At 47.5% G+C, this 27,990-nt stretch overlaps 1 protein-coding gene across 1 annotated transcript; it reads left to right on the top strand.

The window, feature by feature from the left end:
- The first annotated feature begins 434 nt into the window (after nt 1-434).
- On the top strand, nt 435-26,928 carry IL12RB1 (interleukin 12 receptor subunit beta 1). The gene is made up of 16 exons (XM_054693911.1): nt 435-495; nt 1,392-1,454; nt 2,650-2,770; nt 4,147-4,316; nt 8,968-9,104; nt 13,023-13,056; nt 13,451-13,558; nt 14,243-14,325; nt 15,310-15,535; nt 21,020-21,187; nt 21,879-22,016; nt 22,587-22,742; nt 24,490-24,624; nt 25,437-25,533; nt 25,818-25,899; nt 26,575-26,928. The coding sequence occupies exons 1-16, from the start codon at nt 435-437 to the stop codon at nt 26,926-26,928; spliced, it is 2,133 nt and encodes a 710-aa protein (XP_054549886.1).
- The last annotated feature ends 1,062 nt before the right edge of the window (nt 26,929-27,990 follow it).

The raw sequence follows: 27,990 nt of genomic DNA, 5'->3' as shown, positions 1-27,990 counted from the left end.
AATCCCTTGCTCTCCCGAGCTCATGTGTGTCCCAAGTCAGCAGAGTACGGGAGACTTAGCTAAGGGCATAGAGCTGCAGCTTGCCTTTATGGTTGGTCCCCGAGTCCACCTTGGGTCTGGGCTAGCAGAGTAGACCCTGGGGTCCATCTTGGTCTGGGGCCAGTAAAGTAGACCCCAGACCCAGATGACTTCTGACTTGCTGCAGGGTGGGTCTGCGGCTGTAATGAGGTCACCACCACTGAGCTGACTTCCTGAGTTTCTCTTTCATTTTGACTTGCCCCAGGAGGGACCATGATACCTAACCTTTTTTAAAAAATCCCTTTAGTCTCCTTTCTTGTTCAGCTTCAACGTGTTCCAGGGTGAGGACAGGGCCGCTGCGGCCTCACAGGCAGCACAGAAGCTTCTCTGGGGCAGCAGGCTTCCGTGTGGACTCGATGGGGAACCCAGTGACAGTGCTAGCGCCCTCCCTCCTCCTCCTGCTTGCTGGGCAGGGTGGTGAGTCCCCTGTTTTGGTCCCCCGCTCTTCTGGGAGCTGTGCATGTGGACTCATGTTCCAGGGTTGGTTTTGTTTCTCTGTCTTCTGTCTTACCTCCCATCAAGTGGGAAATGGGAGATGGGAGATGATGGCTTCTGGGGTCACCTGTGGACAGCTCTTGGGTCTTGATTTTGTCTTCTGTGGAATGAGCTGAATCTTTGAATCTTTCCTACCTCTCAGAACGATAAGGAGTGAGTATGTATATAAGAGATGTACATAACATGTTATATAAATAGTGTATTAAAAATAGACTACTCTCCCTCCACATTGTGGAAAACGGGGATATTCCATATCCATAGGGAATATTGGGGGTGACTGGATTAGGTCTCTAATCCCTGCTGCTGCGTGACCTTTGGGCAAGCTCTGCCTTTCTGTGTCTCAGTTTTCCTCTCTCTAAACGGGGCCAGCAGGTTTAATGCATTGAATGCATGAAAAGTCCTCAGCAGGGCTGGCCACACGGCAAGGTTTCAGGCCTCAGAGGTGAGATAGGGCTGGAGACTCTTGACAGGAAGGGAGTCAGAGGACCCCACATTGCTCTGGAGGAGCAGCCTGAGAGATGGATGGGTGGATGGATGGATGAATGCATTAGCTGATAGGCAGATGGAAGGTTGAATTGTTGAGCAGATAAATGGATGGGTGGATGGGTGGGAAGGTGGGTGAGTGAGCAGTTGGATGGATGGATGGATGAGTGCGTGGGTGGATGGTTGGTGGGTGATGGGTATGTGGATATGGGTAGATGAGTGGATGGGTATGTAGATAAGAAAGTGGGTGAGCTGGTACTTGGCCGCTTGGTGAGCCCTCAGGCTGAACCTGCTTGGAAGGCAGGCATGTCATTATGTTTTCCTTGCTTCTGCAGCTGAAGCCTGTGATGCCAGAGAATGCTGTTTTCAGAACCTGCCATATCCGGACGCAGACTCAGGTCTGGGTCAGCACCACACTGCATGTGCATGCGTGTGGGGGGGGGTGGAGTGTGGGTGCTGGGCTCTAAGGGACCCATCCCTACCAGCTCCTCCTTCAGCCCAGTGATTCAAGCCCACCAGGGGTCGGGCCAATCCCATCCTCACCCTGCTCAGGTATCTAGGAGCTGTTAGTTATCTTCCTCTCTTGAACCTCATGTCCTCCCTGCGAGGTCAAGGGCTGGTGTCTGTGTTTATTCAGATTGTCAGCATGTGGGACTAAACAGCAATTAAGCATTTTGAAACCTACATGCCCCAGCAGACTGCTGGGACATTTCTGCTTATAATACCCTCCTTGAGGGTCTGCCACTGGGCAGGTGCTTCATCTTTTCTTTTGTTCAAGAAATATATATATATATTTTTTAAGATTTATTTTTATTTATTTATGCATACAAGAATTAGGGTACAGGCCAGAGGTGTGGGGGGTGAGAGGATTCACCCGAGACAGAGTGGGGAACAGAACAGGCAGATCGACTGAAATGCACTGCTGAGAGGAGCAGTGGGAGAGACAGGAGAGGTCTGCTGAGCCATGTGGGTCAACTCCATGGCCAGGGATTAAACTTATGCTGCAGTGGCTGCTGATAGCTCGATAGTGCTGAGACTTTAACCCCTGCAACACCAGGGAGGCCCCTGTTCAAGAAATATTAAGGAGCACCTACTATGTGTAGGCACAGTTTTAGACATGAAGGAATCAAGCTGTGAGCCCAGCTGTCCTTCTGGAAGTCACAGCCTAGTGCGAGAAGTGGACAGATGGTAGATAAACATATGTCACTTAGTGATGGGGCTATGTGCTGAGAAATTCGTTGTTACAGTTTTGTTATTGCGCAGGTGTGGTAGAGAGGAATGACACAAGCCTAGATGACCCAGCCTGCTGCACGGAACTCTCAGGTAGAAACAGGAGTGCCCAGTCTGGGGTACAGGTGCACCAGGCAGAGGATACAACAGGTTCTGAGGTGGGAATCAGCCTGGTGTGTAGAGTTTTGGCGAGGCGTCCGGTGTGGCTGGAGCAGGGCAAGCAGGGAGCTGCTGGGAAGGGCATGGGCGGCTACGGTGGTCATCAGATAATATGCATCACCAAGACTCATCCCAGCACTGTCAGCATGGAGACATAACACACCACACTCTTGTCCCTTCTCAAATCCCCAGGGTTGCCTCCAGGCTCAGATGCCGGCCCCAGGGACCTGAACTGTTACCGAATACCAACATACAGCGCCATTTACGAATGCTCCTGGCACTATCAGGGTGCCACGGCGGGGGTCAGCCACTTCCTGAGGTGCTGGTGAGGACCCTGTCCCTGTCTCCAACTCCCACCTATCACCCCACTCTTGCTCCCCCCCTGTAGCCTTGCCCTCGGATGGTGACCTTCACAGGGTCTTTGCCTTTTTCTGGGCCCCAGTTTCCCCCACAAGAAGGGAAGCTTGGAAATCTGTGCTTGGCAGGGGGTGGGGAGGGCTGGAAAGGGTAGTGTGGGTGGGCATCCAGACTGGGCAGTTGTTAGGACCCCTTAGTCCTTCCTTCATCTGCTTCCTTTCACTCACTCGTCTACTCATTCATTTCTTCCTTTGCATTAACTTTGATTTTAAAAATTGGCCTTATAATGGCAACCCACGCTGGGACATTCTGGGGTCCCCCAAACCCCTCAGTCCCGGGTTGATCACCAAGGAAACTTCAAGCTGGGGGAGACGTCTCCGTCTCGCCTGCTGCTTCTCTTAGCAGTGTATTTCAATAAACCCGCCTTCTCAGTTCTCTGCTCTGTCTCTGATGAATTCTTTCACCCCCGTACCTCCAGTCTCACCCCGATATTTCTCATCACTATAATAAGCTTAATACTACTGACACATCAAACACATTAGAACCTGGAAAATGATCATCCAACCAAAACATATGCTGGGTTTTTTTTAAAGATTTATTTATTTATGCATGCAAGAACGGGGGTACAGGCCAGAGGTGCAGGCGGTGAGAGGATTCACCAGAGGGAGCGGGGAGCAGAACAGACATATTTACTGGAAAACACTGTTGAGGGGAGAAGCGGGCAGGGCAGGAAAGGTCTGCTGTGCCATGTGGGTTGCTCCCTGGCTGGCCGGGGATCGAACTCGTGCTGCAGTGGCTGCAGATAGCTTGATAGCTCTGTCTTTATCCCCTGCACCACCAGGGTCTTGATTTTTAAATCAATATAACTTAAAAAATTATTGGACCTCTAATTTTCAATTTCAGCTGCCAGTATATTTCTGCTTTCCCTTTATCTACCTTCCTTTTTTCCTGATCCTGTGTCTGTCTCCTTACCTCTACTCATGAATGAGAGAAAATGTCTTTGGAAACCTTATTTCTGCTAAGTGACGTCTCCTCCACTTCTTACTTTTTGAAGTACACTGCTGTGTCAGTTAGCCTCTTTCCACACTGTTTTCATCTCTTCCACTTTCTCCTGCTTGCAGCTTTTAAACGTAAACAAGACTATTCCACCCTGAAAATTGAAAGAAAACAATTCAGAGAGAGAGAGAGAGAAAGAGAGAGAGAGAGAAAAGAAACTTCAAGGGGGGGGGGAGTAAAGGGGTGAAAAAGGATGCTGGCAGGTGGAATTTGTTCTGCTGTGGCCAAGGAGACCCTGGGGAGCCCACCAGGGGCGCAGACTCAGCGCCCACGCCCTTCTTTCTGCAGCCTCAAGCCAGGGCGTTGCTGCTACTTCGAGGCTGGCTCGGCCACCAAGGTGCAGTTCTCCGACCAGGATGGCATACCCGTGCTCCGTGAAGTTACCTTCTGGGTGGAATCCCGGGTTGCCAACCGCACAGAGAAGTCACCTGAGGTTAAGGTGACACTACACAGCTGGGGTCAGAAACCTGTTCTCTCTCTTCCCTTTTGCCCCCTTCTCACCCAGAGAAGCGTCTGGTCTCACAACCTAGGCCTGGGGGGCAGGGAGATTATGGGTCCCTGCAAGGGGCTTGATGATGAAAGCCAGGCCCACATCCAGTGCTGTCCTGCGGTGTGGCGGCACCTTTCGCCGTCCCCTGACCAATCCCCAACCGCTGAGCATTTAGATTGCTTCTGCTTTACCCCCAATACCATAACGCTGCTGGGGCCTGGTGGTGTCTTTACTATGTGTTTTCACGACTCAACACGCATTAGCATAGAGTCACCGAGCGGCTACTGCCTGCCACGTCCAGTCATGGGCGACACAGGTGAGGCCCAGAAGCTGCCGGGTCTTGGTGAGGCAAGTGAGCTTCTCACCAGGGCCACACACTGTACTGGGATGCCCCGAATTCTCAGTACTCTATATAAGAAGTATATTGCGTATTTTTAAAAATCAAAGTTAATGCAAAAAATAAAAAAATCCGTGATAAACAAAATAACATTTTATTTATTTATTTATTTATTTATTTTTAATCTTAAATTTTATTTTTATATTCCCCCATACAATTGCAAACGCCCCATTCTGACCCCAATCCTTCCCCTCCCGCCCCCCACCCCCCAAAAAGTGTCTCTGGTTCATAGTTTTTTGTTGATTTTGATTTTCACTTTCTTATATTCATTTTCCTGGTCCCTTATTTAAGTTTTCTAGATTCCTGCTATGAGTGAGACCATCCGGTATTTTTCTTTTTCTTTTTGGCTTATTTCGCTGAGCATGATCCCTTCCAGCGCCATCCATGTTGCTGCAAATTGCATGTGTTTATCTTTTTTGAATGCTGAGTAATATTCCATGGTATATATGTACCACATCTTCTTGATCCAGTCATCTATTTTTGGGCATTTGGGTTGTTTCCAAAGCTTAGCTATTGTAAACAGTGCTGCTATAAACATAGGGGTGCAGGTGCTCTTTGGAATTGATGTTTCTGTGTCCTTTGGGTAAATACCTAGGAGTGGAATTGCTGGATCATATGGAAGCTCTATGTTTAGTAGGTCCAGAAATCTCCACACAGCTCTCCATAGTGGTTGGACCAGTTTGCACTCCCACCAACAGTGCAGAAGAGTTCCTTTTTCTCCACACCCTCGCCAACATTTGTTGTTGCTAGTTTTTTTAATATGTGCCATTCTCACTGGTGTGAGATGGTATCTCATGGTAGTTTTGATTTGCATTTCCCTGATTACAAGTGATGCTGAACATTTTTTCATATGTCTGTTGGCCATTTGCATTTCCTCTTCAGAGAAGTTTCTTTTTAGCTCTTCTGCCCATTTTTTGACTGGATTATTTTCTTTGTTGTTGCTGAGTCTCATCAGCTCTTTGCAGATTTTTGTGATCAGTCCTTTATCATTAGTGTTGGGTGCAAAAATGTTCTCCCAGTTGGTGGGGTTTCTCTTTGTTTTTGTTATTGTCTCTTTTGCTGTGCAGAAGCTCTTTAATTTGATGTAGTCCCAGCTGTTTATCTTTGCCTTCACTATCACTGCTTTGGGTGATGTGTCTGTAAAGATGTCTTTGATGTGCAAATCCCGTAGTGTTTCGCCTATATTTCCTTCTATGTATTTTATGGTTTCAGGTCTTATGTCTAGTTCTTTGATCCATTTTGAGTTGATTTTTGTGTATGGTGTGAGGTAGTGGTCAAGCTTCATTCTTTTGCATGTAGCGACCCAGTTTTCCCAGCACCATTTATTGAACAAACTTTCTTTGCTCCAATGCATAGTCTTTGCTCCTTTGTCAAAGATTAGTTGACCATAAATCTGTGGGTTTATTTCTGGATTTTCTATTCGATTCCATTGGTCTGTATGTCTGTTCTTGTTCCAATACCATGCAGTTTTGATGATTATGGCTTTGTAGTATAGTTTGAAGTCTGGGCGTTTGATGCCTCCATTTCCTTCTTTTTTTTTTCAGTAGAGCTTTGGCTATTCGGGGTTTTTGGTGATTCCATATGAATTTCATCAATAATTGTTCTATTTCTTTGAAGAATGCCATTGAGATTTTGATTGGAATAGCATTGAATCTGTATATTGCTTTTGGTAGAATGGCCATTTTAATAATGTTTATTCTTCCAATCCATGAGCAGGGGATGTCTTTCCATTTCTTTGTGTCTTCTTCTATTTCTTTTAACAGTGTTTTATAGTTTTCTTTGTATAGGTCCTTTACCTCTTTTGTTAGATTTATTCCCAAATATTTGATTTTTTTTGTTTCAATAATAAAAGGGGTGGTTTTTTTGATTTCTTCTTCTTCAGATTTATTGTTTGTGTATAGGAAGGCTACTGACTTTTGCGTGTTGATTTTGTATCCTGCCACTTTACTGAACTGACTGATGAGTTGAATTAGTTTTTCTGTGGAGATTTTGGGGTTCTCTATGTATATTATCATATCATCTGCAAATAGTGATAGTTTGACTTCTTCTTTTCCTATTTGGATTCCTTGGATGTCTTTCTCTTGTCTTATTGCTCTGGCTAGGACTTCCAGTATTATATTGAAAAGCAGTGGTGAGAGTGGACATCCTTGTCTTGTTCCAGATCTTAATGGAAATGCTTTCAGCTTTTCACCATTGAGAATGATACTGGCTGTTGGCTTGTCATAGATGGCCTTTATGATGTTGAGGTATGTTCCTTGTATCCCAAGAATTTCAAGGGCTTTTATCATGAATGGGTGTTGCACTTTGTCGAAAGCTTTCTCAGCATCTATTGATATTATCATATGGTTTTTATATTTCTTTTTGTTGATGTGTTGGATAACGTTGATTGATTTTCGGATGTTAAACCATCCTTGTGCCCCTGGAATGAATCCAACTTGGTCATGGTGAATTATCTTATGGATACATTGTTGGATTCTGATAGCTAAAATTTTATTGAGGATTTTTGCATCAGTGTTCATTAGGGAGATTGGCCTATAGTTTTCCTTTTTTGTGTTGTCCTTATTCGATTTTGGTATTAGTGTGATATTGGCTTCATAGAACGTGTTTGGTATTGTCCCTTCCTTCTCAATTTTTTGGAAGAGTTTGTGAAGGATAGGCACTAATTCGTCTCTGAATGTTTGGTAGAATTCATTTGTAAATCCATCAGGTCCTGGGCTTTTGTTTTTGGGGAGGTTTTTGATTACCATTTCAATTTCGCTGCTTGTAATTGGTCTGTTTAGGTGTTCTATTTCTTCTTTATCTAGCTTTGGGTGATTGTGGAGTTGTAGGAATTTGTCCATCTCCTCTAGATTGTTGAACTTGTTTCCATATAACTGTTCATAGTAGTTACTGATTATTCTTTTGATTTCTGCTGTGTCCGTTGTGATTTCTCCTCTTTCATTTATGATCCTGTGTATTTGTGCTTTCTCCCTTTTTTCCTTTGTGAGCCTGGCTAGGGGTTTGTCTATTTTATTTATTTTTTCAAAGAACCAGCTCTTGGTTTCATTGATCTTTTGGATTGTTTTTTTAGTTTCAATTTCATTTATTTCTGCTTTGGTTTTTATTATTTCTTTTCTTCTACTGGATTTGGGGTTTTTTTGTTGTTCTTTTTCTAGATCTTTGAGCTTCGAGATTAGGTTGTTTCTTTGAGTTCTTTCTTGTTTTTTGATGTGAGCTTCTATTGCTATATATTTTCCTCTTATTACTGCTTTTGCTGCATCCCATACATTTAGGATATTGGTGTCCTCCTTGTCATTCAATTCAAAGAATTTTTTAATTTCTTCTTTGATCTCCTCATTAGTCCAGTGGTCTTCCAATAGTGTGGCCAAAATAACATTTTAAATACAGGATCCCAGCCTGTGTTTGCGCAACCTTGCTGCACTCTCCTCCCCCCAAACTGGTCCTGTTCCTGCCTTCAAGGAGCCCAGATTCAAGTGCGAGTGGTAGGAGAGGCATGGTGGTTACACACGGGGTGCTACCCCTGGGCTCAGGGAGGTCTTAGCTCAAATTGACCCTGAAGGATCCAGCAGGAATAAATCGTGTGTTCCCGCCAGAGAACATGGCATCTGCAAAGGGCCTGAGGTAGAATCGGGCATGGTACAACCAACATGTGGAAAGAATGACAGATGTTTCTCCTTAGGTTAGATGCCTGGAAATTACAGTCATGCATTGCTTGATGATGTTCTGGTCAAGGCTAGACACATGTAGATGGTGGGCCAGTAGCCCGTATCATCTGGGTTTGTGTAATTACACAGTAAAACATTTACACAATGGCGAAATTGCCTAATAGGATGCATTTCTCAGAACATGTCCCAGTTGTTAAACCATGCATGACTGTAGTAAGAGTTCCCGAATAGTCCCTTAGAAAAATGGAATCAATAATTTCCCCTCTTGTCAGCAATTTACAAAAGTACCTATCTTCCCACAACTTTGCCAACAATGGCATGCATAATTTCAAGGTATCTTCACTAACAGAATCCTCTCTATAAATCTTGACTCTTTGACCCATAGAGCTCCAGGCTTACATGGGTCCCGCAAAGGTGTCCCTGATTCACATTTGGGGGACTCAGGTTGGTTACCCTGGACCGTACAGGGCATGGGTAGAATTTTGGGGGGAATTTTTAGGACCAGCAATTCACGCACCGGCTGTCTCCCCCTCCACCATCCCCACCTCTGCTTCCAGTTAAATATGACCCTCCTGAAAACATGATGGTGTCCAGGTCAGGAGATCGGCTGTCTGTGACGTGGGAGCGCCCAGCCCGTCAGGATGACGCCGAAGTGCAGTTCAAGCACCAGATGTCTGATGGCTCGTGGAAGTGTGTGAGTTTGTTCCCCAGGTTGGGGGTGTACACTGGCCCCTCCCAGGGTGACTTCATCTCCAAAATGTCTCACCATCTCTATCTCTGTCACCCCGCTCACCCAGCCCTCTTTCCCCTCTTGTTTATGTCTAGCCTCTAGGGCCTCTCTAATTTAGATCTGATGTGACCGCCCTTGTTCCTCCACCTTCCAAGGCTCCCTGCCTCCTTCCTCCTGCCTGAATGGTCCTCATTCTCTGCCCAGGTCCTGGGTTTCCAGCCTCCTTGCCTGTGCAGTTTTCTTCACCACATGCCCTCCCCTCCAGCTGACCACTTGTGGATCCAGCCCAGCTTCAGGGGCCACATCAAGGGCCACCCTTTTTTCTTTCCTCCTTCCTTCCTTTCTTTTTTTAAGTGGAGCTATCACTGACATCTGACATTATATTAGTGCCAGGTGTACAACATAAAGATTCTGTATTTGCATATACTATGAAATTTTCCTAGTAAGTCTAGTTAACATCTATCACCAAAGATACATTTCTTTTTCTTGTAATGAGAACTTTTAACAGCTTTCAGCTAAAGGCACTATGCTGTATAACCCAGCCCAAGGACTTATTTATTACTGGAAGTTTATATCTTTTGATCCACTGTACCCATTTTGCCTATCCCCCACACCTACCCACACCCCATCTCGGACTCCCTGTATATCAGCATGTCAGGGGGCCTCCTGGGATCACACAGGAAGGACAGACTGCCCTCTGTGTCTACGAGTTTGGTTTTGTTATTGTTTTTATTTTTATTTATTTATTTATTTGTTTGTTTGTTTGTTTGTTTGCTTGTTTATTTATTTATTTATTTATACATGCACTGGGTACAGTCAGAAGCACGGGAGGGTGAGAGAATTCACCAGAGCCAGAGCGGGGAACAGAACAGGCAGACTGACGAAGTACACTGCTGAGGGGCACAGTGGGCGCGGCAGGAGGGGTCTGCGTGCCATGTGGGACCCTCACCGGTGACCGGAGATCGAACGGGTGCTGCAGAGGCTGCAGGCAGCTTCGCAGCCCAGTGCTCAACCTCTGTGCCACCAGGAGAGGCCCTATTTACTTATTTTTTAAAGATTTGTTTATTTATGCATACAAGAGCTGGGTTACAGACCAGAGATGTGAGGGGGTGGTGGTGAGAGGATTCACCAGAGATAGAGTGGGGAGCAGAACAGGCAGACTGAATGAAACACACTGCTGAGGGAGCAGTGGGCCAGACAGGAGAGGTCTGCCTCGCCATGTGGGTCTCTCCCTGACCAGCTAGGGATGAGACTCGTGCTGCAGAGGCCGCGGATTACTTCATAGTGTGGTACTTAACCCCTTGCATGACCAGGGAGGCCCTTGTTATTGTTTTTTTTTTTATAATTTTTTTTTTTATAGAGGCATGTTTTATTTATTTATTTATTTGTTTGTTTGTTTTGTTTATACATGCACTGGGTACAGTCAGAAGCGCGGGAGGGTGAGAGAATTCACCAGAGCCAGAGCGGGGAGCAGAGCAGGCAGAAGGACCGAAGTACACTGCTGAGGGGAGCAGCGGGCGGCAGGAGAGGTCTGCGCGCCATGTGGGACCCTCCTCTGGTGGCCGGGGAGCAGCCGGGGATCGAACCGGCGCCTCAGAGGCTGCGGGCAGCTTCGCAACCCAGCGCTCAACCGCTGAGCCACCGGGGAGGCCCTCTTGTTATTGTTTTTAGAGTCCACACATAAGTGAGATTATAAGGTATTTGTCTTTCTGTTTGACTCACTTCATTTGGCATAAAGCCCTCAAAGTCCATCCATGTTGTTGCAAATGGCTAGATTTCATTCTTCTTACGGTTGAATAATATTCCACTGTATACATGGTCATGCGCCATGTAACATTTGACATTTCTGTCAACAACGGACAGCCTAGATAATGGGGGTTCCAGCAGGGTTCCAATAGGTTCCATCTAGCTCAGGTGTGTAGTAGGCCGGACCTCGTAGGTTTGCGCAGGTATGCGCTATGACATTTGCACAGTGACCAAGTTTGCTCAGTGAATCATGACTGGTTTTTGTTTTTTTAAGATTTATTTATTTATATAAGAATGGGGTACAGACCAGATTCGTGGGAGGGAGACAGAGCGGGGAACAGAACAGGCAGACTGACGAAATACTCTGCTGAGGGGAGCAGCGGGCGCGACAGGAGAGGTCTGCTGTGCCATGTGGGACCCTCACCAGCTAGCCGGGATCGAACCAGCACTGCAGAGGCTGCGGACAGCTTCACAGTGGGCGCTCAACCACCTGCACCACCAGGGGAGGCCCAAATCATGACTGTTTATACCACATCATCTATATTTATTCATCCATCAGTGGACACTTAGGTTGTTTCCACATCAGGACTATTATAAATAATGCTGCAATGAACATGGCGCACATATATCTTTTAGAATTAATATTTTCATTTTCTTTGTACATATCCCAGAAGTGGGGTTGCTGGGTCATGTGGTAGTCCTACTCCTAATTTTTTAAGGAAACTCCACACTGTTTTCCACAGGAACTGTACCAATGTACACTCTCAGCAGTGCACAAAGCTTCCTTTTTCTCCACATCCTTACTGACAGTTTTTACTTTTTGTCTTTTTGAAGCTAATCATTCTGTCAATATGGCTTTATTTTGCATTTCCCTGATAATTAGTGGTATGGAGTGTCTTCATCTACCTGTTGGCCATCTAAATGTATTCTTCGGACTTTCATCATTCTCACTACTCTAAGAATACTATTCTATCCCTCCTGGCACACACCAGGCATGGAAAGACTTTGAGAAACCTCAATCTGGACCCAGTCCCAAGGAGCCTCCAGTTTAGGGGAATTAGCTTCTGCCTTGTGGTGTCCCCACCTTCATCAGACTTAAAGCGTCATGAGAGCAGGGCGCTGCCTCAGCTTCAGCCCCATATTTCCCCCAAATGTTGTGTGTGTCCTTGAGCCCTGTGGGGTGAATGGGTATGGATCAGTCAGGGGCGGGCAACAGGAAATCCCCAAAAGGGAGGGTCATCTTTATGTTTTTTTTTTTTTTTTTTTTTTTTTACTCCCAGCCTCCTATGCACATTCTGCACTACACCCTCTCAGCCCCATTTGCAGATGTGGAAACTGAGGCTCAGCATGTCAGGGGCCCTCTTGAGGTCACACAGGGATTGAGGGAGCAGGCTGGATCCCGAACCTGGCTCTCTAATTTCCAGCAATGCAGAGTGGGAGGTTTTGTCTCGTAACATAATCTTTAAAAAATTACAAAATAAGAATTTTGCTTTCTTTTTTATAAACTTTTTATTTTATTTTATTTTTAAAGATTTATTTATTTATTTATACAAGCACTAGGTACAGTCAGAAGTGCGGGAGGGTGAGAGAATCCACCAGAGCCAGAGTGGGGAGCAGAGCAGGCAGAAGGACCGAAGTACACTGCTGAGGGGAGCAGCGGGCGGCAGGAGAGGTCTGCGCGCCATGCGGGACCCTCCTCCGGTGGCCGGGGAGCAGCCGGGGATTGAACTGGCGCCGCAGAGGCTGCGGGCAGCTTTGCAACCCAGCGCTCAACCATTGCGCCACCAGGGAGACCCCAATAAACTTTTTAGTTTTGAACAATCTTAGATTTTCAGAAAAATAACAAGAGCAATACAGAGACCTCCCGCATGGCTTTGCTAACAGCCGCTCCTCCCTCCCCTCCCCCTTACCCCCTCCATGTTAACATCTCACATTCCGAGGGTGTTTGTTAGGATAGATGTTTGCTGGATGGTTGCTCCTCAACTCCAGAGGTTATTTGAATGTCACCAGTGTTCCCAAGAATGTTCTCCATCCCTGGATCCAATCTGAGGGTCCACATTGCATTTTATAATTTCAAAAGAGCTAATATTTTCAATAACAAAATGTAAAATGTAAATATGTTTTTTTTTCTTCTAGGGTGACTGTGGAAGGCAAGATGATGCTAGCCTCGGTGAGAATAAGGATGGTAATAGAAGGTGCCACAAGTTAGCATTAATTGAGCACCTGTTGTATACTGGGTCTAGTGTTGGCCTGCCCTGTAGTTCAGGTAGCAGATCTCAAATTTCACAAGTGGGGAAACAAAGCTTGGGGGCATGAAGCCATTGGCCAAGGTCACATTCTAAAGGGAGCCAGTCCAAAACTCAAACTCAGGGCAGAGTCAGAAGTGGGTGATCCTTGAGACCCCAAGAGGGTAGGGTCTGGCCTGTTCCTGCCACATCCCCAAGGGCCTAGCGCATGGCTCTGTACACAGAGGTCGCTCAATAGATGCACGGTGGCTTAGTGAACGGTGCCAAGTCCTGGTGAGGACAGCCCTGTAACCTGATATTTAATTTGTTTCTCCCCAGAGTCATGTCCCTGGGGCACAGATGTGGCTCAGGGATTTCAACTCCGTAGGCGACGGCGAAGGCCGAGGGGTCCCTGGAGCAACTGGAGCCTTGTGTGCATCCCCCTTGGTGAGAGCACCCCAGTCCACAGGATCAGGGGCAGGAATTTGAAATCAGATGGCAAGTCTCAGAAATAAGGCAACACATGTTAGAAATAAGGCTCAGGAGAAATTAGTGAAAGGTAGCGTGGGATGGTGAGCAAATTTCACTTTATAAAGTATGGGAACCCCTAATCTACAAAGAAAACACTTCTCAGTCTCTCCTCCAAATTAATTTGACTGGTTTTATTCTTTCAAAGTTGCACCAGGAATTGACGGGTGAAATGACTGTTGTAAAGATCTGTTTTCCCAAATGACACAGGAAGCTGGCGCCCTTGCAACTCCAAGCTGTCATGTGCTGGCTCTCCCAGACTTGCAAACTGGGGGTCCTCTTGGCCAAGTGCATATCAGCTGGGAAAAACTCGAGGAATTCTGTTCACATATTTTTTCTAATTGTGGTTTAAAAAAACCCAACCACATAACATAAACTATCATTTTGACCATTTCAAGGGTGTTGTTCAATAGCATGAAATACATTAACATTGTTGTGTGATGAATCCCCAAGTTTTCAGATTCTGAAAATGATTTAATAATCCATGGGAATTCTGTCTTTCATGGGAGGGAAGGAAGATTTCTGGTCTCCATCTGGGGTCTGCAATACGTTATGAAAAGGGACCCCATTCCCAGCATCTCTGTCTTACTGGTTTCATTACAGAATCCCCTGCTCAACTCAAGTTGAATATCTCGCTGGAGTCACTTGGCCAGGATGGGAGGAGGCAGCTGACCCTGAAAGGGCAGGTAACTGTTCATTGCAGGGAATGTGGGGTGGCCTGGAGATGGAGAGAAGGAACATGAGGCTGAAGTGAGGCGTGGAGGTGGCAGGACTGGGTGGATGGTGGATTTAACTGAAGGTAATAGGGAGCTATGGGAGCAGAGGAATAAGGTTGAACTCAAGAATTCACAGGCCGTCTCTGCTGCTATGGGGGAATAGATTGTGGGGCCTCAGGAAAGAGGTGACTCTGGGCCTCCCTGGTGGCGCAAGGGGTTAAGCACAGCACTGTGAAGCTATCCACAGCCTCACCCGCTGCTCCCCTCAGCAGTGTATTTCAGTCAGTCTGCCTGTTCTGTTTCCCAGTCTGTCTCTGGTGAATCCTCTCTCTCCCCGCACCTCTGGCCTGTACCCCAGTTCTTGTATGCATAAATAAATAAATCTTTCTTTTAAAAAAAAGAGGTGACTCTGTTGGTCTGGGAGATGATTCCTTTGAAGGCCCCAAACAACTCATTAAGTGCAGCCTAAATTACCCCATTTTACAGACATGGACACTGAGGAACAGAAAGAAAATTTCTTACCATAGCCAGGGACAAAATCACCAAATATTTTACCCACTGGTTTCCCCAAAATGAACTCAACCCGGTCCCCAGTGGTCTGTACCTATAAAGCTACATCCAAGCTCCTTCTCTCCTTGTCTCCTTTAATGTGAATTTGTTTTCCTTGGAAAAATTTCCAGACTTCAAGCACAGTGTCCAAAGATGGAAACACTTTTTTTCCTGACTCTCAGTGTGTTTTATCAAATTATCCCCTGCTCCCAACAACGAATGTGCACGTGACATGAATGCTCATTTTCCAACAACCTTGACAGCATTATGTTTTTCTACTTTTTTTTTTCTTTCAATTTTTGGTACACATTATGGGCTGCAACCTATGAATGTGTTCAGGGACTGCCCCTGATGTTGACTCATGTCCTCATCAGTCAGTCATCTCTCTTATAATATCTGCCTCAGCCTTTGTTTCCAGAAGGCTGTGACAGGCTGGAGTCTACCTGGAAGGCTTACCATATCCACCTACACATGTTGTCCTGCCCGTGCAAGACCAAGGCCACAGACACGAGGCCCCTCCACCTAGGGAAAGCATTCAACCTCTCGGGTGCTGCCTACGACCTAACTGTTGTCTCCACGCATGGTTTTGGCCCCAATTGGACATGGCATATCCCTGCCGAAACCCAAACAGGTGCGTGCTCCAGCTGGGGAGGGCTGCTGGGGGTCTCAGAGTCTCAATCTTAGCTAGACTTGGAGGAGGAGAGCTCTAATTTGGGGGTGTGTCAAAAATCACTACTCAAGATACATAATGTGAATATGTGAAACGTTGTTACTGGCAAGCTACAGCTCAGACTTATCTCCCATTTTTGTGTTATTGAATTGTCAGTTGTTTGCATATCTATATAACTTTGGGGTTACATTTTTATTCCTCTATATTTGCAAGTATTTCACTCACCCTCTACCAAACTTCCCTTGCTAATGCCTACCCTGTTCTTTCTTCTGTTCCATCCTCCCTCCCACTGTTCCCTCTGGTAACCAGCATTCACAAAGTCTAAAAATTGTGTTTGCTGTGCTTTGCCAGTATAAGTTTTTTGTTATTAGTATTCCTCAGATATCTATCTTTCACTTTCTGAGTTATTTCACTTAGGATAATCACCTCAATTCAAGGTCCATCCATTATGTCCCAAAAGGCACTGTTTCATCTCTTTAAGTAGCTGAGTAGTATTCCATTGAGCGGCTAACCCACAATTCCTTTATCCATTCATCATGCACTTAGGTTGGTTCCATGATTTGGCAATTGTGGATAGTGCTACAGAGCACAGGAGTACATGAGTCTTTTCATATTAGTGTTTTCATATTTGTGTTTTCATATTTAGGGGGTAAATACCTAGTAGAGGTATTGCTGGATCATGTGGGGTTTCTAATTTTATTTTTTAAAGGTATCTCCAGACAGTTTTCCATAGAGGTTGTACCAAATTACATCCCCACCAAGAGTGGATGAGTCTTCCTTTTTCTCCACACCTTCACCAACATTGGTTGCTCCCATTCTTTTTATTTCTTTTTAAAAGAACTAGGGTATAGGCCAGGAATGTGGGCATGAGAGGATTCATAGAGACAGAGTGGGGAACAGAACAGGTGGATTGGCTGAAATACACTGCTGAGGGGAGCAGTGGGTGAGACAGGAGAGGTCTGCTGCGCCATGTGGGTAGCTCCCTGGACGGGGATAGAACTCGTGCTGCAGTGGCTGCTGATAGCTTCATAGTGGTAAGACTTAACCCCTTGCACCACCAGTGAGGCCCAGATATCATCCTTTTTAATATGTGGTTTTGATTTGTATTTCCCTTGTAACAAGTGATATTGAACATTTCTTGTGCCTGTAGACCATCTGAATACCTTCCTTGGAGAAGGGTCTATTTAGAGATTTTGCCCATTTTTTGATTGGGTTGTCTTTGTTGTCGTTGTTGCTTGTTTGTTGGATTGTATGAGCACTTCATTTATTTTGGAAATTAATGACTTGTCAGATGTGAATATCTTTTCCTATTCTATAGGTTGCCTTTTTGTTTCCCTGGTGGTTTCTTTTGAGGCACAAAGCTTTTAAGTTTATTGTCTCCTGTGCTGTTGGGATTGCATCCCCAAATATATTTTTGCCAAACTCCTCTTTTTGCAGTTTTTTTGGGGCCAGGACAAGAACAGAGTGTGGTGAGCAAAACAAGTGCAGAATTAACCCTATCTTCATTTAAAATCTTGATATTTTGTTCATTATATGTTATTGTGTATATATAAATAAATAAATGAATTTATATATTAATATAATTAATATAGATTAATTAATAAAAATAAAAATATTTATGTATATGTCTATGTATTTATTGAGGTAAAATTCATATAGCAAAATTAATGCTTTATTTAAAATTTTTAAAAATTTTATATATGTTTGACATCATTTTTCATTTTTGCACAATGTATGCATTTTCATCTCGGTTATATTCCCCATACAATTCCACCCCCCCTTATTTTGACCCTAATCCCTCCTCTGGTGTCTCTGATTTATAGTTGCTTAGCAGATTAGTGATTATTAGGAGCTGAGGCTCATCGGTTCTCCTTCTGGAATGATGGAATATTCTAGAAGTGTATAGAAGTAGTGGTTGCACAACATCAATGTACCAAAGGTCACTGAACTGTTCATTTGAAAATTATTAATTTTGATTTTTACTTTAAGTACCAGTAAGCACCAGTAAGCACCCTGCTAAGCACCAGTAAGCCTGGGAGAAAAAGTAAAATCAAAATTAAATTAAAGTAAAAATCAAAATTAATAATTTTTTTTAAAGATTTATTTATTTATTTGTTTATACAAGCACTGGGTACAGTCAGAAGCACGGGAGGGTGAGAGAATTCACCAGAGCCAGAGCGGGGAACAGCAGTGACGAAAGACACTGCTGAGGGGAGCAGCGGGCGGCAGGAGAGGTCTGCACGCCATGTGGGACCCTCCTCCGATGGCCGGGGAGCAGCCGGGGGATGGAACGGGCGCTGCAGAGGCTGCGGGCAGATTTGCAACCCAGCACTCAACCGCTGCGCCAGCGGGGAAGCCCCAAATTAATAATTTTTAAATGAACAATTCAGTGGCCTTTGGTACATTGATGTTGTGCAACCACTACTTCTATGTACTTCTAGAATATTCCATCACTCCAAAAGGAGAACCTATGAGCCCCAGCCCCTAAAAATCACTAATCTGCTGTCTGTGTGTTTGGACATTCTACCTCTGAACACCTTGTATCTGGGGATCACACCCTGTGGCCCTTTGTGTCTGGTTTCTCACTCAACATCAAGTTTTCAGCTTCACCCACACTGTAGCGTGTGTCAGGGCTTCACTCCTTTCTATGGCTGACTAATATTTCTCTATGTGGATTTATTATAATCTACTTATCTGTTTATCCATTGGTGAACATTCCAACTATTTCCACCATTTGGCCGCTGAGACCAGTGCCCATCACATATTTGCCCTCATTTTGATTTTTTAAAACTGAGTCAACACAGCGCTTATCTCTATGGTCAAGTTCTTTGGTGCCTCCTTACATTTCGTGTCTGAGATGAGTGCCTGGTTCGCCTCCCTCTGGCCCTGGCCCTGCTAAGCGCCAGTAAGCCTGGGAGGAAGGGGCTCAAAGATGACACAACAGAGGCTCAGACAAAAGAGCCACTTGCTTGGGTGACCTGACAGGAAATCTGTCATCGTTCGCCTCTATGTATGACCTGTTTCCATGTCACTGGAGTGATCAGGATCAGGGTCCTACTTCATAGGAAAGTAACTTTTGTAAAGCACTCAGCACTGGCCAGTGCGTACAGTCAATGCCCAGTAAATAGTGGTGTTGTCATATATATTGCACTCGAGGTGGAAGAGATGAGTCTATCTCAAAACGGAGGGCCACGTTCCAAAAGACCAGAACTGTTGAGGAAACTGTTCATTGCTGGTCTGAGCTTTGAAACTACAGATGATCATTTAGGGAACATTTTGAGAAATGGGGCACACTTGAGGATTGTGTGGTGATGAGACACCTCCTCAAACAAAAAGTTGCAGGGGCTTTGGTTTTGTGACTTACTCTTGTGTTGAAAAGGTGTGTGCAGCAATGGGTGCTTGACCATGTGAGGTTGATGGACATGCAGTGGAACCAAAGAGAGCTGTTGCTGGAGAGGATTCTGTAACGCCTGGTGCCCTTTAACTGTGAAGAAAATTTTGGTTGGTGGAATTAATGGAGATAGAGGAGAATATAATTTGTGAGACTATGGCAAGATTGAAACCACAGAAGTTATGGAAGGCAAGCAGAGAGGAAAAAGAGAGATTTGCTTTTGTAACTGTTAGTGATCATGATAGTGGATAAAATTGTTTAGAAACAGGGCCTCCCTGGTGGCACAAGGGGTTAAGATGCAACCTATGAAGCCTATTCGCAGCCACTGCAGCATGAGTTTGATCCCCCACAAGTTTGGTCCCCAGCCAGGGAGCTACCCACATGGCACAGCAGACCTCTCCTGACTTGCCCGCTGCTCCCGTCAGCAGTGTATTTCAGTCGATCTGTCTGTTCTGTTCCCCACTCTGTCTGGGGAATCCTCTCACCCCCTCCACCTCTGGCCTGTACCCCAGTTCTTGCATGCCTAAATAAATAAATCTTAAAAAAATTGTTCAGAAATATCATGCTATTAGTAGTATTTCTGTGGGCATAACTGTGAAGTGAAAAAAACCCTTTCTCAACAAGAAACGCTGTCTGCTGGAGCACAAAGAGATCGTGGAGATGGATCTGGCAGCTTTATGGGTAGTGGAGGGAGCTGTGGGTGGTGGAAACATTGATGTGTAGAGGCAGAGGAGGTGATGGGTTTGGAGGTGATGGTGGCAACTATGGTGGTGGTGCCAGCTTTGGTGGTGGACCTGACTGTGGTGGTGGTGCTGGCTATGGTGAGGGTGCCGGCTATGAAGGTGAGGACCAGGCTGTGGAAACCAGCGTGGTGGAAGTGGTGTGGTGGTGGAGCATATGATGCTTACTATGAAGGAAGAAACGTTAGTGGTGGTATCTATGGAACTACAATGAGTTAGGGAATTATAATGATAACAGCGATCAAATTATGGACCCATTAATGGGAGCAATTTTGTTGGCAGAAGCTTGGGCAGGCCCTATGGTGAAGGAAGTGGTGGCTCTGGTAACAGCAGGTTCTAAAAAGTCAGCAGAAAGGGGCTATAGTCCTTAGCAGGAGAAAGGGCCGGGGGGGGGGGGGTTTCAGGAAAGCTACAGGTTCTTCTGAGACCAACATCCCTAATCCACTGAAGGAACTGTAAAACTCTGCCACAGAAGGACACTGGTCCATAGTTAGAAAAGTTACTGCAGCTTAAGCAGGAACCCTTCTTGCTCAGGACTATCAGAGCCACAGTTTGCAAAAAGCGCAGCCACAAAAGAAGGCAATGCAGTGTCAACTAGATGTGCCTTCCTAAGATCTTCTATGTGTTGTAGCCTTCCCTTTTTCTTTCCATTATTTCAGGCATATTGCCCAGTGAATTGTGGCAGTGGTACCAGGAATAAAAAATTAAGGAATCTTTAATTTTCAAAAAAAAAAAAAAAAAAAGATAGTATTCCCAGAAGCAGAAGCAACACTCGCCTCTCAGATTTTTGTAGCTGCCCTTGCTGTTGGGCGTGGGGAGAGGAGCCAAGGGACCCAGCGGGTGTGTCCTTGGGCCACTGAGCTCTGGTCAGGCTGGAGGTCTGTCCTGCACCACTCCCACTTATCCTGAGCGAGGCTGCGGTGGGTGGCCAGTGGGTGGCCAGGCATCTGTGGAGCAGGAGCCACCCACCAGGCTGCTGGGGGAGTAATGGCAGTACAGGGAGTGATAATGGAGGGTGACCTGGCAGGAATCCCACAGTTAGGCAGGGATGGAGGGGGATATCTCAACTCATTCGACAGCCCCTACTGTTCCCTCTGTGCCTGGCTCCCAACACAGCAACCCCAGAGTGGGGGAGGCTGGTCTAGCCTTGAGTTCCACCTTGTGATGTGACCTCTTTATTTCGCTCTGGGCCTTGGTTTTCCCACCTGGTTCTGCCGGGATAGAACTGTGTGGGAGGGACAGGGGCCATAGGAACCTTGGGTGGATGGGGGAGTGAGGTGGTGGTCCTGATGTGACTCCCTTATTTCCTTCCAGAAACAGGGGTCCTGAATATCAGCATCAGCGCCAACGGGACCACCATGCATTGGCCAGCCCCAGCCCAGGGCATGACATACTGCACTGTGTGGCAGTCCCAGGGCCAGAAGGAAAGCTCTGCCTCCTGCATTGTGAATGAGCCCGAGGAGGGAGACCCTGATGGAACAGGTTTCATAGTGTCACTTGCCCTGACTTTGCCTCTGCCCCAGAGTTCCTGATGGGCTCAGACCTACAGTGACCCTTCATGATGGGGTGTCTGCAGAGAGGTCTTGCTACTTACTCAAGGTCACACAGAGACAGGCTGGGGAAAGGCCGAGATTCAGATCCTCCTACCCACAGAGGTCTGAGAGCCTCCTGCTGGGATCCTGGGGTGTCAGGGCTCAGCCCTGGGCAGGTTGCACTCTGGTGGTTAATGAGTCTCACATCTCAAGGTGTTTGTTAAACATTCACCAACACCAGGGAAGGTGGCGACTATCAGAATGGTGGTGGCAAATTAATGAGACTTCTGGAGGGAATAGGAGGATGCCATAGGACCCAAGTTTCTCAACCTCCCACTTTCTGACCTGGGCCTGGCCAGGATGCCAGAGAGCCTTAACCTCAGCCTGGAACTCAAAGAGTTCCCAGCCTGGGAAGACAGATTAGATAGAGATAACCTCTGCCCCTGGAGTAAGGGCTGGTTGAATGGGGTAGGCATGGGTTGGGGGGAAGGATAGGGAAGGAATCCTGGAGGAGGGGACATTGGTGTGAGGCCTTTGAAGCATGAGTAGGAGTGTATCCTGGCAGCTGGCACAACCAGTACAAAGGTGCAGAGGTGAAAACACAGTCTATTTACCGGCCTTGTCCTTGCTCATCTTCCCAGCAACCCACAACTGGAATCAAATGTTTGGGGCAATGTGGCAGGAGGTATGTTACCGCATCACAATTTTTGCCTCTGCATGCCCGGAGGAGCTCACCTCGTGGTCTACCGTCTTGTCCACCTACCACTTTGGGGGCAATGGTGAGTGGCCCAAACCTGCAGGGTGGTGTCCCGGGAGGATTCTGGAGTGACTTTGGACAGCAGGAGGCAGAAATGAGTCAATCAGATGCATAGAAGTCAGCTTACTCAACTTTCTTTTTTTTTGTTTAAGATTTATTTATTTATGCATACAAGAACTAGGGTGCAGGCCAGAAATGCAAGAAGGGGGAGGGTGAAAGGACTCACCAGAGACAGAGCGGGGAACAGAACAGACAGACTGACGAAACACACTGCTGAGGGGGAGCAACGGGCGAGTCAGGAGAGGTCTGCTGCGCCATGTGGGTAGCTCCCTGACTGGGGGTTGAACCCGTGCTGCAGTGGCTGGCTTGATAGCGCTGTCTTTAACCCCTGCGCCACTAGGGAGGCCCCAGCTTACTCAGCTCCTGAGCCACATTGCCCCACTTTATAGATAAGAAAAACAAGGCTCAGAGTGGGGAAGTAACGGGCCTGGAATGGTGTGTAAGGGTTAGAAGCCAAGTCCCCCGGGTGTCTGGAGAGGGCCGGCCGGGCTTGCGGGAAGAATGGTGTTAACTGCCTGTGCTGCTGTGTTAGCCTCAGCAGCTGGGAGGCCACAACATGTGTCAGTGAAGAATTTCAGCTCCAGTTCTGTGTGCCTGAACTGGACGCCGCCCCCGCTGAGTGCCTGTCCTGGCGTCTTGAAGCAGTACGTCGTGCGCTACACGGAGGAGGACAGCAGCCAGGTGTCTGGTAGGTGAGGCAGCACAGCCAGATTTGGGGGGCGGGGCGTTCTGGATGCCTTGCTGTGTGACCTTAGACACCTCACTGCCCCTTTCTGGGCCTTGGTTTCCCCACCCCTGAAACAAGGGCCTGGCGGCCATCAGCTGAGTGGTCAGCACGCTCCTCGTAAGTGAATGGCAGTCTTTGCGTGTATCAGTAGTTTGACACCCAGGAAGTGGATGACTGTCTACTTTTCGCAGATGGGGAAACAGACACAGAGAGGCAATCATCTCCGCAAAGGTTGAACAAGCCTAGTTTTGAGCTCGGTTATATCAGAGGGAAAGAAACAAGGATGGACAGAGCAGGTCTCAGCGGGGCTGGAACCTCCTGTCACCCCCGTTGTCCCTGCTAGTGGACAGCCTTGCAGCCGCCTATCTCCTGCAGCAACAGGCCAGGCCAGCAAGACCCCGAGTTCATATCTGCACCGAAGATGGTTACCAAGGGGGTTGCTCTGGCCTCGAAGACATACACCTATTGCTATCAGCTTGGTCACCCCCCATATTGATTGGGGCCAAGTGAGGTTGAGTAACTTACTCAGGGTGGCATAGCTGAAAGGAGTCCATTTGCCGGAAGTCAAATCACTGAAGATTGATGAGCCAAATGACCATGACCAAATCCACTAATCTCCCCCAAATTTTTTTGGAGGAATATTCCTCTTGAATATATACAAAGAATATAGATTTAGGGTCCCAGGAAGTTTTTCTTCTTCATGACAATCAACATCTCTTTTCTCCTTTTAAGGATTTTTTTTAAAGATTTATGTATTTATGCATACAAGAATGGGGGTACAGGCCAGAGGTGCAGGGGGTGAGAGGAGACAAAGTGGGGAACAGAACAGGCAGAGCTACTGAAATACACTGCTGAGGGGAGCAGCGGGCGAGTCAGGAAAGGTCTGCTGTGCCATGTGGGTAGCTCCCCGGCCGGGCTTCAAACACCTGCTGCAGTGGCTGCAGATAGCTTCATAGGTTGTGTCTTAATCCCTTGCACCACCAGGGATGCCCTCCTTTTAAGGATTTTTATGGAGTGCTTTATAGTCACTTCTCACTTAACAACATTTTGGTCAACAACAGACCACATATAAATGGGGGGCCTGATAGGCTGTGCCTTTATAGGCTAGGTCTATAGCAAGCTCAAGTTCTGCCATTAGGTTTGTGTAATTAGCTCTATGACACTTGATAATGACAAAATCTCCTAACGATGCATTTCTCAGGTGTCCCCATGGGCAAGGGACTTGTGATTATATTTGTTAAGGCCATGCAATTCTACTAATACTGAGGTCCTACCGTGTGCTGAGGTGCTGGGGAAACTGAGAGAGCAAGAGAGACAAAATAATCACCTTGACCTTGACCTTAAAAGCCAGGAAACCATGTGGGTATTTTGGGGGAAGGGTGAACCAGGATGGGGGACTGTCTGTGCAAAGGCCCTGTGGTGGCAACAAATCTGGTGCCTTTAGGGAGATTGGAGGAGGAAGCATGTGTAGCTGGAAGTGAGCAAGGGGTGAGTAGAGGGAAGGAGGTCAAATTTGAAAAGATAATATCATTTACTGAATAACTCAACAAAGAATAATCCTCCAAATAAGTTTGAGATTACTGGGTGGGTTAAGGGAAAAGCTTCCAGCAAAAATGCCCATGAGCCTCAGTCCTTATCCTCAGGTGGCCAGCCTGGCCTACGGGGAGTAAAATGGGTGTTGGGACCCATGGCTGCCTCCTTCTTGCAGAATGGCCTGTGGCTCCTACAAAGACACATGCCATCCTCCATGGCCTGCGGGCTGGTGCAGCCTACACCGTGCAGGTGCGGGCGGATACAACTTGGCTACAAGGCACCTGGAGCCAGCCCCAGCGTTTCAGCATTGGTGAGTGGAAGTGGGGAATGTATTTACCCAACACACACTGCCCCAGTGCATGTGCCTCAGGCAGCCCTGCTTTGACTCTCAAGCTTCCTGGTGCATAGCTTTCAGGAGAAAGTCCCAATCAAACCCGCTTCACCACCCTCACCAGCCACTCACACTCCTTCAGGCCCCCCGCAGCCATACAAGCTCCTCTGCCTACAGTGTTAGTTCTCCCTATTGGCAAACTCTTATTCATCCTTCACAACTCTGCTCCAAAGCTCCCTCCTCCATGAAGCCTTCCATGCTTCCTTCTGGGCACTCCCCAACTGTAACTACTCCTCCTTCCAAGTCTGACACCTCAGGGGAGTCTGTGTCTAGCTGTCTCCTCCAGCCTGGAGAGCTCCTGGGGAGAAGGAGAGAGCATGGTGGCTATTTTATTGAGTGGATGAATGAATGCATACCTCCCATCACAAAGATAAAGAGGAAGCGCCATCGCTTGAGGATGTGTAGCCATGAGAGATTTGGAGACCAACATTTGTTATCCTTGCAGTGAAATCTACTCCTAAGAGAACCAATGAGGCAGGCTCACTGTGGGGTGGGCTGGTCAGGGTCCAGGGGAGCGGCCACAGGGGCCAGGTGTGGCAGTGCCTGAAGCTAGTGTTCCGAGCATGTGAAGTTTTCTACATGCTGGATCCCAAAGTCACCAAACGGGTGACTTCCCGGGTGAGGAAACTAAGATAGGGTCAGCATCGGGTTGATGGAGGACCTGGCTCTCCCTGTCACTCCCCACCAAGAAGCAGCAAGATTTCTCCAAACCAACCTCATCTTTCCCCCAGAAGCCCAGGTTTCCATGTTGTTCATTTTCCTGGCATCTCTGGGGAGCTTCCTGAGCATCTTTCTCCTGGGTATCCTTGGCTACCTCGCTCTGAACAGGTAATTTGCACCCTCTCCCTATACTCTGTACAGCAATAGCGATAAGAGTAAGAACTGCTCGCGCCAAGTAGGCATCGATCCTCACCAATGAGGAAACTGAGGCCCAGATGGTGAGCGGGGACAGAACTGGAATTTGAACCTGGTTCTGTGAGACTCCTGCACTCCCCCAATTCACATCTTCACGCCTTTTATAACTTAATGGAGATGAGAACAATACATCAGAACAATTAAAAAGTAAGAACAGACAGAAGCACTGCTCCTGACTGTCTTCCCTCCCTCCCCAGGGCAGCACAGTACCTGTGCCCACCCCTGCCCACACCCTGTGCCAGCACCGCAGTCAAATTCCCTGGAAGCCAGTGGAAGCAGGTAAGGGCCCTTTTCTAATTCCAAATCCTGTTTATTGGGTTAGGGCTCCACTCAATAACGGCCATGCAGTCACTCATTTATTCAACACAATCCATGGAGTCAGGGACTAAAAAAACCCTCCTATTTTATAGACAGGTGAACAAAGACCCCAAAAGGAACCTCTAGTGGGCCATTTCCTCAGCAGAAATGGATCTCAAGGTGGCGACTATAAAAAAGCAATCCGATGGGAAAATCCCAGAGTGGTAGGCTTCAGGCATAGTTGGATCCAAAGACAAAAAGCTACATCTCTCTGTTCACCCTGCAGTCTTCTCTCCCAGGCAGGCGCAGCCTCCCCCAGTGGAAGCAGGGTGTCTGTTTACCTGACTAACTGAAGCAAGTCTCAGAGCCATCACCAATTGTTCCCCTGAGCCTATTGCTGGGAGCAGGAGGTTGGGTGTCTGGGGTAGGATCACATGCCCATTCCTAGGGCTGGGCTAGGACCACTGCCTTGTCAAGCCACATCAGCTGTGAGAGGAGCAGAAACAATGGAGATCCCAAGAGGAACTGAAGGGGGGGGTCATTGAGTTGGCCTCAGGATACTAGAGAATTTAGTCAGAAGGGACCTAGTCCACCCACCCTTGTGTGGATGGGAACTGGGACTCCACTCACAGCCTCTGTCCCACCCTCCTTCTCCAGGACTGGTTTTGGGTCAGCTCCGCAGACAACCCGGAGGAGGTGTCCCCACAAGAAGTCCTGGTGGTGAACATGTCCTGGGATGAAGGCGAGGGGGCCAACCTGGACACACCCAAACCTCTCAAGGAGGAGATGTTGCTGCCTCAGAGGGCCCCAGGGCCCATCTTTGACATGGAGCTGCCCTTGGCGAACCGGAGGCAGGTGGGAGGGCACCCTGAGGCTGGGGCTCTGGGCCCTGGCAGGCAGGAAGATCTGGAGGGCACCCCTACCCAGGGAGCTGCACTCCCACTGCTCCCGGGAAAACAAATGCATGGCCCCAGGTTTCGTGCCACTGGGAACATGGACCTGGAAGCCTGAGGGAGAAATGGGAACAACCACCCCCTCTATGGACAGGAAGACTGAAAACCGACATCACAGGGCTTGGTTGCTACGTGCTTATTGCAAAGTCAGCTTATTTCATCCAGACCACAGTGTGATGCCCTGAATCCCCCTGTCTCAGAGGAAGATGGCTCTCCTGTTTCACAGATGTGCCCACTGAGGACAAAGTTGGCGAGTGGCTAGCCTGAAGCCACACCACACAGCACCGGAAGACGTGAAATCCAGGCCAAGTGACCTGGAACTTCCCCATCCCCCAGGACCTGGCGCCACTGCCTCCCACCCCCACCCCGCCCATCCCCTCCAGCACCTGTTTCTACATCATGTGTTGGGAACCCTAGAAACTGCCAAGAAACAGAAGCTGCCACACCCAGCTTGGGCCTGATACTCATGGGGCAGGGACAGGCAGTGTCAATGGCCGTTGGGGATTGGAGCAGACTGGAGGGGGGCCCAAAGGGGCCTCATTCTGATCCCAGGGGAGTGTGCTGGACATCCTGTCCTAGGTGCAAAGTTCCCCACTGCATTGTGGGGGCTCCCCCACAATGGTTGGGAGGATCTAGATGTGGAGAAAGAAAGGGGGCTCTAAGCATTTGGGGAGTCTCTCTACCCCATCAGTCTGCTCCCCTGTGAAATGGGGTTGATGATACTGCTGACCTCACAGAGCTATTGAGGGATCTAAGCCTTAGTAAATGAGCCTCCTTTTGGGCATCCTGCCTGGAGCCCTTGTATCTTGCTCAAAGTCCCCAAATAGGAGTCTAAAAATTCATATATTCATTCCACACGCATTTATTAATCCCTCCCTCTGGGAGACCCCAGGAACGCCCAGTCTTTGGGAGACCAAACTTAGATGACCACTCAGAGCTCTGCGAAGTCTGGTCTAGGCAGGGGGAGGGACAGCCGGGGGGGGGGGTACAGGGTTGGGTTCCCCCCAATTGCAAGACCCTCGCTCATGCCCCCAGCCCCTCCAGTGGCTAGCCCCGCCCCTCCCAGGGGTCGGTCCGCCCTCGGAGCCGAGGGTTCCTCCTCCTTTCTTCTTCTGCGAGA

Source organism: Talpa occidentalis, unplaced genomic scaffold (assembly GCF_014898055.3).
Source record: "Talpa occidentalis isolate TD23 unplaced genomic scaffold, MPIMG_talOcc4v2.1 talOcc4.12, whole genome shotgun sequence".
Lineage (NCBI taxonomy): Eukaryota > Metazoa > Chordata > Mammalia > Eulipotyphla > Talpidae > Talpa > Talpa occidentalis.
The sequence above is the reverse complement of the archived record's forward strand: the minus strand, read 5'-3'. Positions and strand labels throughout refer to the sequence as shown.